Genomic DNA, 17144 nt, shown 5'->3' with positions numbered 1-17144 from the left:
GTAAATTTGATCTCAAAAGCTCTATGATGGCTTCTATGTTTTAACTAAAGATGAATTATTGAAGTATCATTTTCTCCAATCTAATAACAATCCTTAACTACCTCTACCTCTTTCTCTCTCTCTCTCTCTCTCTCTCTCTATATATATATATATATATATATATATATATCTGAATGACAAGTACTATTTCAATTCTCTTCATAAATACATTCAACAAGGCTTTTGTACCTCTCCCATGCATCTCTTCTAACTCTAAACTAGATTTTAGTTTCTGTCTCTAATTTTTAGAAGCTTGGAGATTCATGGGTCTTCCTCCAAATGCAACCCCTCCTCATCTTTATCCTCAAGCACTTCAACTTAAACTTTACCAGACTTTCATATTTTCAATTCCTATCCTCTTCTCCATTATTCTATTGCTCTTGTTTTACTTGTTCTACCTCAAGAGAAAGGCTACCTCCAGCTCACTCTCATCATCTCCTACTCAGATTCTTCCAATAACCTCCAACCAGTCTACTCAATCTGCGCCCTCTGTAAGTCCTCTCCTTCTCTGTCATTCACACGCGCACACGCTTACTGTACAGAAAAAGCAGAGAAAGAGTATTTCTTTTGTGTTGTCCTGGAAAATTATATATTATCATGGTTTGCCATTGATGATCTTTGTGTGTGTGCAATTGAATGCTAACTTGCTTTTGCAAACCAAAACAAAAATTTAATATTTCTTTTGTTTTCTAATTCTTTCTTTTTCTTTTATAATGATATCTATAGGTTTGTCAGATTGGCTTGAAGAAAGAGATCAAAGACAAGCTTCCAATTGTATTGTTTGATGAAGAATTAAGGACAAGAGAACCACAGTAAGTTCAGACATTTACTTAGTGTTAAATATTACATATAGCATATAGGAATATGCTATAAATGGTACTGGCATTGAAGTGCTAGTGCTTTCTATAATTTATAATGCACTACAAACATGTGTAGAAGATAGTAGTGTTTTATCACATTTCGCGATAAGGCCAACAAATCATAGTCAAATGGACCTTTGAATGTGATCCTTTATAAGGGAAATTTTTACTTAGACCTGATCCTCTCTAAATCCAAGACACAAATACGTGAGACCTATTTATTTAATAAGTGGATCCCATCATATATTATGTGTCTTAGCATATGATAGATCAGATTTAGGCAAGAAAAATGTCCTATAAAGTTTATCCTATCCATATAATGTACATGAAACACTTGTCCTTCATTAGTAAGTGTGGGAGGGATACTTATTTTTCTCTTAAAATGTGCAATTTGTGACAAATGATGCCTTTGATGGCTGATAAAAGTTGCAGACCAGCTTTTAATGAAGCCAATGATACCTTATTATAGCCCAATATACTTAAAAAGAATGGAGATTCTCTTTAGGTAATGAACGGTTCAGCAAAATTTGGACAATTCTTCAATTCTCAGTTAACTCCTATCCAAGGAAAGTGCTGCAGCATAAGTTCCAAAGTGACTAGGCTTTGAATAAATTACCACCAGGAGTTTAACAGAACTTTCAATTTATATTTACAGAAAAAAAAAAAATAATTCAGTGTCCATGAACTCCTTTGTGTATTAAAACACCAACTGTTCAATCAGCTGAAAGATTCATTCTAAATGCGAATACAAAAACTTTCTTTTGCAGGTGTTGTGTTTGCTTGGGGGAATTCGAGATCAAAGAAGAGTTGCTGCAAATCCCAACCTGCAAACATGTGTTCCACATTGAATGTATTCATCATTGGCTGCACTCAAACTCAACTTGTCCACTTTGTAGATCTTTTGTCATCCCCACCACCAAAATTGAAAAACTGACACAATCCGGAGAACCTGAGATGCTACTACAGCAAGATAATCCAAACTCTAACCATCATCCACAGATTGCATCATAAGAACAGCAACAAGAGTTCAGCCACAGACTTGTGATAGCTATTGAAGAATCATCAAGCGTTAAAGCTTGTTCAATTAATGGACTTTGCTGGCTATCCTGAGCTTTCCATTCCCACAGAGAATGGAAGGGGTTGTTCAAGTCAAGAATCTGTTGCTCGACATATCCATAGTAACACAGACATTTTTTTTTTCATTATGAAGCTCAAATTAATAAAGGAGATAGGCAGAAGCCCTCAGGGCATATACTATATACAAATGAATTATCCATCAAAGTTTTCCTTTATAAAATTTCTTGGAGGCAGTTTAGGATGTAATATATTACAAATAATATGCCTTGATACAATATAAAGCAGAATCATAAAGGAAGATGCAAATAGAGCAAACAAAACCCCTGTTACTAAAAAATAAAAGAAGCTACCATGTAAAGAGCCCATGTAAGAAATGCTGCAGTGAGAGTGATCTTGGCAGGCAATTTTCCATTATCTTTTCTTAAGACCATTGCTTCATAGATTGGCCAACAATTCACAATGCCAAATCCAGCTATGAACATTTGAATTAGTAGTCCCTCCCAATTATTGCCTTTGAAAACTTGTGGCAGCCCAAGAGTAAATGACACTAAGTTGATCAATGCTGCTGTTGTTAGTGGCACAAACATGGGAGATGGGACACCAAAATCAAAGATTTCTTGGTCGTATCTTTTACTTTGCTCATCATCAACAAATTTGTTGGTCAAACTGAAGCCATGTGTTGAAATGCCTAAGGACTTAAGCAAGAATTCAAGTGATCCAAAACAGAAACATGTAAGTCCTCTTATGGTCCAAATCCTTTGGTCATTCCACCACATTGGGAATGTTCCATTAGCTGAGACAAAGTCGAAAAAATCCTGCCAATAGGCCCCTAGGAAAAGAAATATATAAAGGAGAAACCATGGTTCTGAGACCTGCAATGCATTTTTCAATTTTCTAAGAAACTTGCAGAAGGGTTAAATCAATGAAATATGATTTGGAACTTGTTCCTAATGAGTTTAGAAGTCACATACCTTCGGAAAAACACAAACTTGATTGATGAGAGCTAGCTGGGGGAGAAAAGCATAAGTTGTTATTGGAATTGACCAAATGGGCCAAAATGCATACTGGGAATAAAGCAGGGTCATTAGAAGACCCAAACGTTTGATGCCATATGTCATTGGGCTGAATTTTGAGAAGGCCACCTCATAGACGCCAACAACCCACCGTTTCTGTTGATTCAACATATCCACCAAGCTGATGGGTGCATGCCCCAGAAACGATGGCCTATCTGGATTGCAAAACATGGACATCCAACCCTCACAATGTAGCTGATAACCCGTGAAATAGTCCTCAACCAACGACCCATATCGAAATCCGATCTGCACTTAGAACTTAAATTAGGCAAAGATTTATGGGTGCCATAGTCAGAAACTAAACAACTCAGTTGATGAACTTACCTTGTAGCCCCAGCTAGTTTTGTTCTCATAATTGCATCCTGCCACACGATAAGCCAATGCCAAGACTTCTGGGGACTGTATGGACTTATCTATCACATGAAGTGGGCTCAACTCAGGGATTTCTGGTGAAACAAAACTAGAAGGGCCACCAAAGAATGCTCTCCTGGAGAAGAAGCAATTGGTCCCAGCATTATCAGGACCCCCTAGCCCGTCAAGCCCCATGGGTTGAATTTGATACATACGTTTAAGTTGACAAGCATATATGTCACTTTTATTGATCCCTTGAAAATGCTGAGGAAATTGAATATATGAATATTTGGAACGAATTTCAGGATCCCAATAATAACATAAAACACGAAGAGGGGTCTGTGGATCGTTGGAATACATGTCACAGTCTACTGTCAAGATTATTGGAGCGTTGGTCATCACAGCTGATACTCGTAGCTTCAAAACAATTTAATAATAATAATAATAATAATAGATTACGAAGTCTAGAAAAAAAATATTTAAAAAGAAACAATATTTGATTTACTTGATGAGAATGTTGGATAGCATACCAAGACATTCAAGGCACCAGCTTTAAATCGATGATGTGAAGTCTTGCTTTTCTCTCTAGAAACATAAATAAGATTAGGCATAAAATTCCTGCTAACGTCCATGTTCTTGTTATTTGCTAACAAAATCTGATTAAAATTAATGTAATTGTTAGTATAAATGAGAGTAGTTCAAAGAAATCATAATCATAAAGGTACAAAATCAAACCAACTTACCACTTGTTATGTAAAAATCGAAAGATAAGCAAATTAATAGCCATGAATTGAATTTGTCCAAACAAATTCTTGAGCAGGAAAACCGATAATGAAGGAAAATATAAACCTGGATTACAGTAGGATGATTTTGGCTTGTGCATTTATGAGTCCATTGGTTGAAAGCCTTGCGTTCTTCATCACTAGTGATATGATCATCGCTAATTTTCCCTCTCTCAACAACTTGCTTCACTTTCATTTTCATAATTTCGTACATCGTCTGTGACGTGAAGAAAAATTAGTTTCTCATATAAATTTTAACACATAAAACCTGTAACCATTCTTAAACCAAGGATCAAAGGTTCCAAGTTCATGCTTACTGTCAACAGAAAATCATAGCAAAGGAAACACCGATAGTTCTTGCTTTTCACTTGCCTATATTCTAAGCATACACTCACGGAATATGGCCTCGCTAGAACATGCACATAAATTTTGTGCACGCACAAAAAAGCAAATTGATTTTTTTTTTTTTTATCATTCTTTTGTGCACTTCATACTAGAATAATGGCCATCTTCAGAGAAATTATATAGTTAAACAGTTATTGCATGTAGGATATCCATCTTCAGAACGTAGGAAGTCTCCGTGTTTTGGCATTTTTTATGGGAGAAAGAAAACTGCAGCAAACCAGCGGCAAAATGGCTCTCCCCATAAGAGGCTTGAAACTAGGTACGTGGGCCTAGGTCTCGGCCTAGTCATGGGTGGAGCTAGACTACTTATTTCATCAATAAATCTTTATTTATATTCAAATGAAAATTAAGAAAAAAAAAGAAGAAATAATTTGATTACCAAAATCCTCATTTATAAATGAATTACAAATACCTAGATAATTTTTATAAAATGTCTTTTCACTTTATTCCGTGTTTCACTTTTTTTTCTTTAACTTCAATTTGTTATTAGCAGCTGTAGTTGATCTTTCCAATCTTCCAATCTTCCAATCAGCTGTTGATCGAAGATATATAAGAGTTTTAAAGTGTCAATTTAAAAAATTCAAAAATTTTAATTTTATTTCATAAAAAATCTCTCTAACTTGAAAAAATAGGTTTTTAAATTAAAAAATTCATTTAAAGTATAGTGTGACATTTACAAATACAGTTTTAACACTTTCTAGTGGAAGGTAAATCTTTATTTTTTTTAGAAAACAGATTATTGTGATGATATTGATATTTTTATAATAAGTTTAAATAATAATTAAAATTGCCGGTATTTTTTGAATGTGAGAGGAAAAGAAATAAAAAATAATTTTTATAAAATAAAATTAAAATTAAAATTAAAATTTTTTTAATAATAAATTGAAGTTAAAGAATAAAAGTAAAATACTAAGTAAAATTTAGAGATGAACTATAAAAATTATCCTAAATATCTAGAGAACTTAAATGAATTTATTAGAGCTAATCCAATAGATTTTTTCTTATCTTATGAAATTGAGTGACAAATGAAACTTGGGCAGCCACGGCATCATAGATATGATGAAAATTACGCAAAGATATGATTTTTAATGTCACATACATGCCATAAAATTTATTCCACACGATACTTGAAAGTAAAAGTGAAAGTGAAAGGGAAATAATTCCTAACCAATTTATGTATATAAATATATCTATGGAGTAGGTCAAAGAAATACGCAAAGATATTTTCTTTCTTGGTTTCTTATCAGCTTGGATGATGACCTTCCTGATTAAGATTTAAAATACAAATATATGATATATCTCTATGTCTTAAATTTATAAAGAATTGATTTTATATAAAGATAGAAAAAAAATTATGATTCCTGCTACATTAACATTTAATAAGTATTAATAACGATTAAAAAATATTAATTATATTTTTTAAAAGATCATTTGATCCTATATCCTAATGGGAATTAAAAACAAAACAAGATGATATACAACAGAGAGTAGTGTTTTTACCTTAATCTTGAAAGTTTGAGAGGAAGAGGAACAATTTGATTCAAAATAGGCTTCTGGGCTTCTCTGTACAATATTGTTCTCTCTGCAAAATGGTAGCCAGTGGGCTGCAAATTTAGCAGCCTCCATGAAAGCAAAAAGGGTCAGTTCAGAGCCTCCATCATCGGACACATATACCGATAGCTTCTCCGTTGGATAATCATAAGCCATCACTGATAAAGCTGTGTTCACTACGCTCATAGGTGGTTCCTTGGTGGGATCCGCCGTGCATATAAACACATCAAGAGCTGGATAATCACTTCTTTTAATCACCTTATCAAGGTTTTCGAGGAATTCTTTGCGTTGGATTGGATATAGGCGAGCAGCTTGAGCCGTGGACCACATGAAGGCCAGAACAAGATCGGAGATAAACAGGATAAGGTTTATGAAGAAAGAGACCAGGGTTGCGGAGTAAAGGATTGTTTGTAAATGGTGATAAAACAAAGCTACAACAGCACACATGTAAACCAAGGCAAATATGCGGTTGAAGGGTACGACAGAGAGCAGTTGAGCCGTGTGCAGAGGAGGAATATGGGTGGTGGTGCACATTTTTGGCCTTAGACCGCCCGTGTTTTCTGGTGGTGTGGTGCTGCAACTAAACTGAATGATGAATATGAAGTAGCAGATTATAGGTACTCATTGATAGCGACTAGCAAGTCAAGACACGTGCAAGTAGTAGTCAAAGTTCAATTCTCAGTGCTGGGATTTGTAAGATTAATTAATTGATATCTTTCATTTTAATTAATAAACTTTTTTTTTAATAAGCAAAAGAGTTTTATTAATAATAGACTGTATAGTTGGGGAAAAACCAGCTCTAGCAGAACCAGGAAGCAACAGATCCAACCTCAGAACGCCTGCCTAACAACAAGCTGTCCATATGATGACTAAAATATATATATATATATATATATATATATATATATATATATATATATATATATATGGTGTAACCACTAGAGAGCAAGTTGGTTTGCCAGCCCCACAGCTTATAAACCTAAAGTTATAGGTTTCACATCTTCTCCCAGTGGTGGTCTACTATTGTGCAGAGGCTGATTTGGAGGTGGACTATTTGAATCTTATAGCAATTACCTGTTGGCAAATTTGGAAAGAAAGAAATAAGGCTGTCTTTGATCACCTTGTGCCAGACCCAAAAGCTGTTGCTCTTCGAGTTTCTCGAAGTATAAATGAGTTTCAGTAGGCTCTGACATCTAAGCCAGGCAGCATGTGTGTTAACCATCCTACATCTGTTGTGGCTTCATGGGTTCCACTTTCCAAAGGTTTTGTTAAATTTAATTGTGATACTATATGGAGTCGTGGGAATGAAGTAGCATCTCTAGCTATTATCGCTAGAAATTTTAAAGGGGAACTTATAGATGGAAAAAACAAAAAAATTTCGTGCTCTTCGCCCCTTGCAGGAGAAGCTCAAGATGTGATAGAGGCTTTGAAATTGGCAGCAGATATGGGTGTCCTTCTTTGATAATAGAAACTGATTCATCTATCCTGTTCTCTGCAATTACAGATGGGCACCAGGTTACTCATTGGGAAATCTCAGCAACAGCGCATAAAATTAAAGCTTTACAGGCTCCCTTTAATTAGGTGCTTTTTTCCCTAGTTAGTAGGAAAGCCAATCAGGCTGCAGATTGTATTGCGAAGCTCTATAAACAAAATTGTTTAGCAGGTGATTGGGTTGTAAATGTTCCTCAAGAGCTTTCGCATGTATTGTACTCTTATGCCCAAAGATTAAGTGTTAAATGTTGGCAAGAAAAAGGCGAAGATACCAATTGACTTTTCCTGTAAAAGTTAGGTGCAAAAAGAGGGCAAATGGCTAACACCAAAAAAAATTACCAAGAGGGGGCGGGTTGCAGCGGTCACTGCGTGGGACGTTGTTCAAAATAGCGTCTGCACAAGGGACGCTATTCATAATAGCACCCGAAGCTTGTACGCTATTTTGAATAGCGTCCGGAATGAGCCACTGCAGCACGCGAGGAATATTGCGTCCCATCTGCTCCGGATGCTAATTATATTAGCGTCCCGTGTCCTCCCGAGCCTGGCTGCAGCCTCCTCCCACCCAAGCCTGGCCTGCCAAGCCTGGCCTGGCGCAAGTCCAATCTGCGCAGGGAATCTTCCTGCACGCGGGACGCTATTTTTATTAGCGTCCCATGCTGTTCCGCCCCGTCCAATCTGTGTAGGAATCTTCAGTGAAGGGGGGACGCTATTTTTATTAGCGTCCCGTGTTCTTGCTGATCACCATTTCTACTCCTTCTCTCTCTCCCTGCGCTCTCATTTACGGCTTTCATTTCGCCCTCAAGCCCCTCGCTCTCGTTCATTCCTCGTCCATCGTCTCCCTCGCTCCTTCATTCCCTCATCCATTGTCTCATTTTGGTGGAGCAGCTCAGGTGGAGCAAGAAGGAGAAGAGTAAGGTGCAGGCAGTGGTAGATCACAAGAAAAGAAAGAAGAAATTTGAAAAAAAATTATATTAAGGTATGTATTTTGACTGTTTAATAATTTTTAACATATAATATATGAAATGCTTAGGTGATAATAATGTATATTATTATGAAAAAAATGTAATATTCCTTAAGAAATAAATTTTCGTTACAAGTTTTAACATGCAATATATAAAATGCTTGAGTGTTAATGTAATTATTATGCTGAAAATAATATATATATATTTTTTATGCATGCATGTTGGTATGTTTGTGAGCAAGTTGATATATATATAGTAATAGCATAATACTGATAAAATGAGTATTAGTTATTGGGAAAAATAATACAAAAAATTATATTTTTAGTGTATAATAGTAAAGAAGGTAAAGAAAAAATAATATAAATTTGTAGTATTAAGAAAATGTTAGGAAAGAGAAAATAAAAATTATAAATGTAAATTATGTTACAAAATAAATTTTATATTAAGTCATATAATTTTTGTATCTCATAATATAATAGTTTAATAAGTTGAACAGAAAATATTAGTATAAAATAAAATAATAGTTTAAGTTTTTAAAAATTAGTAAAAGCTATAGAAGAAAGGGAAAAATTAATAGAAAATTGAGTTCATAATATATTATAGAAAATGATGTAGTAAAAATAAAATATAAATTTATATAAAATATTAATAAAAAATGAGAAATTAGTAATATAAAAAATTGCCAAAAAAAATAAGTAGCATTTTAATTAAAATGTAATTATTAGAAATAAAATATTAATTTAATTTATTAATTAAAATTAAAAGAATAGAAAAATTAGTAATGTAAAATGTTGTTGAAAATAATTTCTTTATTAATAGAAAATTGTGTTCATAATATATTATAGAAAAGGATGTAATAAAAATAAAATATAAATTTATATAAAATATTATTAAAAAATGAAAAATTAGTAATATAAAAAATTGCCAAAAAAAATAAGTAGCATTTTAACTAAAATGTAATTAATAAAAATAAATTATAAAATTATATGATTTAGATAATATGGAAGAAATAAAAAATAATAAAATAAAAAAAATTGGCGAAACTCAATATAACAATTAATATGTAATTATTTAAAAAAATTAATATTATTAAAATATGATTAAAAAATTAAAACAAGAGTAACATAAAAATATGTCGAAATCATTGCATATTTAATTAAAATATAATTAGTAGAAATAAAATATTAATTTATTTTATTAATTAAAATTAAAAAAATAGAAAAATTAGTAATGTACAATGTAAAACGTATTATCAACCAGACCGTTTATGCTGATAGTTGTTACGATTTTTATTTTATCAGAAATGTCAATTCCAAGTTTTGCTACTTTATATTGGGATGGAGAAATCATTATGAATGATGAAGGCTATGAATATTATGGGGGTTCATCAACCGTCATTACTATTGGTAAACGTATGGATTTTGGTACTTTAGGAATGAAAATTGTCCGTGGAATTAATCTTAAAGGTGGACATGAATTTATATCGAAAATCTTATTCAGACAACCCATTGAAAAAAATGGCTCATTTAAATGGGATTGCATGGGTTTGACGAACGATGACGATGTGAATATTATGTTTAATTACATTGATGAAATTGGAGGTATGTCATCGATTGAATTATATATTGAAATTTTTCGACCATCTGCAAATGTTGTTGATGAAGCGGGCCCATCAAATAATTGTTACACTGAAGCACTGAAGTGTACGGATGATTTTGAATCCGCTAGCAATGATTATTGTCCTGATGATGAGGATGATGCGAGTCGATGAAGAATGGATTGATAGTGATGATAGGACATGAATGAGGATGGTGGTCATCATAATGAGTTAGTAGTAGATTTGCCTTTTTACTATAATACTCATGTTGCAAACCCAATAATGCCGCTTGTCCCTCCTCCGCCTTATAGTGAAATATATTTTTCATTGCTAACGGTTGATCCATGGTCAACACCACAGTGTAGTTCAATGTGGGATCCATTAAAAGAGTTTGAATTAGGAATGATATTCTCATCTAGAGAGGATGTCCAAAAGCGCCAAAGAATATCATTTACATAGGCACCATGAGTTTTGTAATGAGGAGACAAAGAGTAGAACATATGCCATCGGTGCAAAGACACAACGAGCAATTGTAAGTGGAGATTGCGTGCCTCACGAGGAAAGGAAGTGATATATGGAAAATTACGCGATATAATGGACCACATACATGTGTTAATCCATCAACATCACAAGATCATAAGCAATTGGATAGCAAATTTATATCCGATTTCATTCTCGCCATTGCGTGAACAACCCAATGTGAAGATAGGAGCGTTACGATAAATAAAAGATAAGATTGGATATATGCCAAGTTATCGAAAGACACGGAAGGCTAGGCACGATGCAATTATTAAGATCTTTGGTGATTGGGACGAATCTTACGGAAGGTTGCGACAATTTATGCTTGCTTTGTGCAAACAGAACCCTGAAAGTATGTTCTTGATTGAAGATGATCCTTTTTGTTAATAATAGATTAGATCCCCTTATCGGGTTTTCGATAGAATGTTTTGGGCATATAAACAAACAATAGAAGGATTCAATAACTGTCAACCGGTTATATTCATAGACTCAACTTTTTTATATGGAAAGTACAAAGGATGTTTATTTTGTGCAACAACACTTGATGGTAATAACCATATTTTCCCAATTGCGTGGGCAATAGTCGACAGTGAAAATACAAGGAACTGGGATTGGTTTATGTCTTGTTTGAGGGTGTTTGTGACAGATCGTAATGGAATATGTGTTATATCAGATAGACATATTGCCATAAAAAAGGCAATGAATCAAGATTGGTGGCGACCTCTGCTGGCATCATCGATCTTGCTTAAGACATATCATCGGCAAGAATTACAACACAAAGTTTAAGAATACTAATATGAAAGAAGCTCTCCGAAAGGCAGGTTAGTTTTCTAAGTTGACTATTTATTGTTACTGTAATCTAAATATAAAGTTGACATGTGTATCCAACAAATAACATGGCTTTTTTATTTTTACAGCACAATAATTGGAAAAAAAAAAATTTATGAGGCCATGAACACAATCAAGAATGAGCATCCTGATACATTTGAATGGGCTACAAAGATACCTTTGGAAAAATGGACACGTTCTCATGATGGAGGGAAACGTTATGGCTCCATGACAACTAATACTGTTGAGTCTGTTAATGGAATACTCAAAGGGATCCGTGCTTTACCCATAACTGCAATGGTAGAAAAAATATTTTTCCAGTGTGTTGATTATTTTGACACATGCCGCACGACCCTCCGTGAGCAACTGCAAATGGGCTTCAAATTTACACCAGCATGTCGTCAAATATTACTTGACAATTTAAATGAAGCAAGCTCATATAATGTCCGAATCTTTAACCGCGATTGTGGTGAATTTGAAGTTTGGAAGGGAAGATCTGAAACGAAGCATGTGGTCAAACTTGATGAAAGGCAATGCACATGCAAGAAGTTTGAAGAAATATGCATTCCATGTTCTCATGTGATTGCTGCATGCCAAGCAATGTCAATTAATTATGAGCAATACGTTTCAAATTATTACACATTGGAGCAAACACTTAAGTGCTATGAGTGGCAGTTTCATGCTCTTGGACATCCTGATGATTGGCCAACAGATAATTATCCAGTTCTTCTACCTGACCCAACCCAGAAAAGGTCTAAAGGACGACCAAGATATTCAAGGAAGAAGAATGAAATGGATTGGAGTGTAAATCATTGTTCGTTATGTCATGTACAAGGACACACAAAAAAAAATTGTCACATGCGAAGGAACAACATAAGTTAATTATGTTAATATGTATCATTATTATAAATTGTTGCGGAATGTATTTATTTTTATATTTTAATTTTATGTGTAAATGTAACATGTATTATTATCAAGTACATTATCTCCCATAATGTTTGCATTATCATGTGATTCTCTTATATTTATTTGTGCTCCATTTTGTTTATGTCGTAGATAATATAATGGCTCGTATAATGCGCACTCCAAAAAGGATTGTCAATCAACAACAAAGAGCAAGGGTACATGGTCTAATTAAGAATTTGATTAATCTACCAATGGAAGTAACACCCTCAACTACAGGGAATTACCTACTCTGCATTGTTAAGCATATGATAAGGGTCAACGGGCTCATTCAACAAATCATATGGGAAGGAGAGCTATTAACAGATAAACCTAGATATTTGGCTTTAAGGTCAGCTTTTAGCTGTATCTACGACAAGGGTATACTTGACCGCGTATGGCAAAAATTAGAAGCTAACCGTACCCCATCATATTTACTGCTAATTAAGGGATTCGCAAAAGAATATGCTAGTTGGGTCGCTACGCGGACAATGTGTCGGTCAAGTGGTATAAAAATTCGTGATAGTAACAAACATACTCTGTTGAAGCCCATGTTACCTAAAATCAACTACACATTGGACAAAGACCTTTATGATGAGCTAATTAGATCATGTCCTGTGAATCAAATAGTCAGGGTGACCTAATTAGTTGTAATATTTATATGTGTTTTTCATGTATATTTATATGTTTTGATGATGTACTCAACAATATTGTACTTTTAAGTAATGTATTGACTATGTTTATTTATATAATTTAATTCCTTCATTATATGTTTTTGTTACCATTCGTGTATTAATTAATGTACAAGAAACATATGTGCATTGTTTTACCTATCAAAAGATCCATTGAAAATGTATATTTTGTAATACTAAATAGGTATGACTACACAACAAGAAAGAAGAGATTACATTGTGCCTGGTCCAATTGATAAAGAGCTTCTTCGACTCCAGCCACAACACCGTTCTGAAGGGATTTGGAATGGTACAGTTGAGCATGAAGTGGTTACATGCAGGAGGCAGGGGCTAATATTACATACTGACATTGATGACCGAATTGTTCCTCATCTTCGTGATTCTGGATTTATTAGTATTGCTAGACTAGGGTTTTTTTCTCTTGATTGCTTTGATCAGTGCCTTTGTTGAGCGATGGCGACCGGAAACCCATACGTTTATGATGTTAATTGGTGAGTGCACAATCACTCTTCAGGATGTCAGCATTATTTCCGGTTTGCCAGTACATGGGTCTGCTGTAACTGGAATGTCACGGGCCGACTAGCCAGAAGTTTGTGAGACATTATTGGGAGCTAGACCACCCCCAGAAATGATCCGAGGACATACACTCAAATTATCGTGGCTAGTTGATGAGTTTGGAGATATTCCACATCAAGCTGATGATTTAACCGTATTATGGCATGCAAGAGCATTCATATTACGACTCATTAGTTCGATATTTCCCGACAAGACAAACTCACGTGTCAACTTGATGTTTCTACCCCTTCTAGAAGACTTGAGGGAAGCTGCGACATACAGTTGGGGTGGAGCTTGCTTAGCCTTCCTTTATCGTGAGCTATGCCGTGTTGCTGTTACTGAAACAAAGGAGATTTCAGGACCACTATTCATTTTGCAGATCTGGGCTTGGGAGAGATTTAAAATAATCTCTCCATCAATAAGGGATCCATCAGCTCCTCATGATGCACCTCTAGGTGCTAGGTATGTCATTAAATTTATATTTTTATCCATTAAGCAATGAATAAATTGCCTTTTATTGTATTATATTTTTAATTTTCTTATCAACTAACAGGTGGAGTAGAGCTCGACAAATCACTGAAGTAACAACTCATGTACTGCCACAAATTCGGTACAACCTTGACCGGATGCGACCTGAAGATGTAATAATATGACTTAAAATAATATGTTATATTTTTCCGTACCTTTATAATCACTTCATGTTTTGCTAATATTCACTTGCAGATCACTTGGGAACCATATAGTGAGGAATTATTGGATGAGCTGCCAGACATGTGTATCCAAGGTCGTCCCAGTTGGAAGACAGTGGTGCCATTAATTTGCTTTCATATTATTGAATGGCACCAACCTGACAGAGTCATGAGGCAGTTTGGTTTGGCCCAGCCTATTCCAGCACCACCGATGCAAACAGATGAGTTGCACGATATTACTCTCCGACTCAGTGAGAGTAATTGGGCACACCACCATGCAACATATATTCATCGTTGGAATAGGCGAGAACAATATATTGTTCAAGGGCAACAAATGGGACAACCACTCCACCATCATTCTGAATATATGGAGTGGTACCGTCGAGCTGGTAGACGTTGGATCTCAATAAGTGGAGCTGCTATTGGTTGTGTGGTAATGATTAACAACATGTATTTTTTTCATTATTAAATACTTATAATAATAATTTTGTATTTTTTAACATAAAATGTAACGTTATGTATATATTTTTTATTTTTACAGGAGGACGCAATTGAGGATTGTTTGATAAAATTACAAAATCCATCAACACAAAACGTGGCAGAAGTTAAGCGTACATTAAGAAAAATGATGATTGCTCTGGAACAAGAAAGTAGGCTTTGCCAAATGCCACCTCCTCAGTCTGCACCTCAAGCAGCAACTTTTAATGATGAATTGGAAGAGGACCAACCCATCAACCAACCTGGCCCCTCACGTAGACCAGCACGACGTCAATCACGTCCTCCTCGACGTCGTCAACATCAAATGCGTCAATCCTCTCCACCTGATGATGTTATGCCCCCACCTGTCGCATTTCACCCTTTCTGCATGGCATCAGCGCCTGGTCCTATTCCCTTAGCTCCTGCACCGTCTCATCCTAGTCCATCCACAGTATTCCAACCATATTCAGAAACTATCCCCCCACATTATACTGGTTGGATGCCTACCCCATCAATACCTGGCCCATCAACACCATGGATGACATATCATTCTCATGTGCAAAGCAGAAGCACATTTGACTTCACTGAGTCGTGACCACATACACCAATGAGTAGCTTATTTGCTCCATTTGGCAGACCATCTAGCATTGGGCCATCACAATATGCTTCGAGTCAATTTGGCGGATATGGTTCAGATCAATACTATGCACTATATCGATCCGTGCCTTAGGCCATATTCCATCCAGTGCAGTCTATTTTGACACCATGAACAAGGTGCTATGCATTATGGGAATCATCAGGACAACAACAAGGGCAACCTGGCCAACCCCAAGATGCACAAGGTGATCCAGAAGAGCAGCAAGAAGGGGGACAACATCGAGTTCTTCGACCGAGATGACATATTCGAAGACCTGGTTGTGGCACATGACTAATTTAAATATTTATTTTTATTTGTATAATAATTATGAATACTTGTCTTAATTTATATCTTGCTTTAAGTCAATTGCTCGAATGACATGTTAGTAAACATTTTATATATATATTTTTAATTAATTTGAAAATAATAAAGTAATTAAAACTAATTAAGTAATTACATTTATTAATTGCTATGAAGAAAAAATATTATCCATAATTATAATAAGAATAAAAATTAATATTAGTTATACTTTAATAACTTTTAATTTTTATAACTAACATAATTTTAAATTTATCAATCAAATATATTCAAATATTATACATTTATATTTTTTAATCTATAAATTAAGAAATATTTTTATGATTAATAATTTTTTTTTTACAAAAATATAAAATTAATTTTTTGAATATAAATATTTTTTAAACCGTACAATTATATTCTATTTAGAATATATAAATTAAATTAATTTCATAAATATATAATATTAAATAAATATTACTACTACTAAAATATAAAATAAACTTTAAACAAAATCAATCTATATATTTTATAAAATATAATAAATAATTATAATTAAATATCGATCAAAATATTATAAATTTAATATATTTTACAAAATCAGTCTCGGGACGCTAATATGATTAGCGTTTTTCATGCTTTTTATTCTTTGGGCAGAGAGTCTCTGACGCTAATCATATTAGCGTTTTTCATCCTTCGGGTACCTTCGATTTACGCCGGCTTTGCTTCGCCGGGCGTGGGTTGGCGCGTCGTGGGGACGCTATTTTGAATAGCGTCCTCACGTCTGCTTCGGCTGCTTCGGGCGCTGTGGATCGGGCGCTGTCGTGGGGACGCTATTTTGAATAGCGTCCTCACGTAGAAACGCTATTTTGAATAGCGTTTTTACGTGAGGACGCTATTCAAAATAGCGTTTTTCTTTGGACGCTATTTTAAATAGCGTCTACGTGTTAGGACGCTATTTTTATCAACGTTTTTTGGCCTTCTCACCCCTTTCCCGTAATTTTTTCAAATTCTACCCCGTTTCGGTATATTATTTTTTAAATTGACCCTGTACGGTCAATTCCCCGCAAAAAGATGTATTTAACCATATATAAAAAAATAATTTTTAATTGAAAGTATATTGGATGTATATGTTTTTACTTAAAACTCTCATCTCAAAAAAAAAATCTTTTAGTAAAAATTTAAAAAATATATTTTTATTGATTCAACACGATAAAAAAATTTAATAAACTTATATTTTAAATTTTAAAACTATTTTTATTAATTCAATTAAATGAAAAGTTTTCTAAAAAAATTAAAAATAAAAAATTTATATTTTTT

The 17144-nt window shown here is 34.2% G+C and overlaps 3 protein-coding genes across 3 annotated transcripts; 2 read left to right on the top strand and 1 right to left on the bottom strand.

Moving 5' to 3' along the window:
- The first annotated feature begins 188 nt into the window (after positions 1 to 188).
- Positions 189 to 2164, top strand: LOC110658661 (probable E3 ubiquitin-protein ligase RHA4A). The gene is made up of 3 exons (XM_058153739.1): positions 189 to 530; positions 766 to 851; positions 1667 to 2164. The coding sequence occupies exons 1-3, from the start codon at positions 303 to 305 to the stop codon at positions 1908 to 1910; spliced, it is 558 nt and encodes a 185-aa protein (XP_058009722.1). The 5' UTR covers positions 189 to 302; the 3' UTR covers positions 1911 to 2164.
- A 4-nt stretch (positions 2165 to 2168) lies between these two features.
- On the bottom strand, positions 2169 to 6820 carry LOC110658660 (cellulose synthase-like protein G3). The gene is made up of 6 exons (XM_021816380.2): positions 6088 to 6820; positions 4250 to 4399; positions 3931 to 4056; positions 3374 to 3817; positions 2948 to 3295; positions 2169 to 2848 (listed from the first exon to the last, which is right to left on the bottom strand). Exons 1-6 carry the CDS (start codon positions 6670 to 6672, stop codon positions 2306 to 2308), a joined length of 2196 nt encoding a protein of 731 aa, XP_021672072.2. The 5' UTR covers positions 6673 to 6820; the 3' UTR covers positions 2169 to 2305.
- Positions 6821 to 13797: 6977 nt separating this feature from the next.
- LOC110637478 (serine/threonine-protein phosphatase 7 long form homolog) lies at positions 13798 to 15485 on the top strand. Its single transcript, XM_058152228.1, has 4 exons — positions 13798 to 14186; positions 14278 to 14365; positions 14448 to 14846; positions 14955 to 15485. Exons 1-4 carry the CDS (start codon positions 13798 to 13800, stop codon positions 15483 to 15485), a joined length of 1407 nt encoding a protein of 468 aa, XP_058008211.1.
- Positions 15486 to 17144: the final 1659 nt, after the last annotated feature.

Source organism: Hevea brasiliensis, chromosome 9, assembly GCF_030052815.1.
Source record: "Hevea brasiliensis isolate MT/VB/25A 57/8 chromosome 9, ASM3005281v1, whole genome shotgun sequence".
Lineage (NCBI taxonomy): Eukaryota > Viridiplantae > Streptophyta > Magnoliopsida > Malpighiales > Euphorbiaceae > Hevea > Hevea brasiliensis.
Note: the sequence above shows the minus strand (reverse complement) of the source record. Positions and strands in the feature narration are given on the sequence as shown.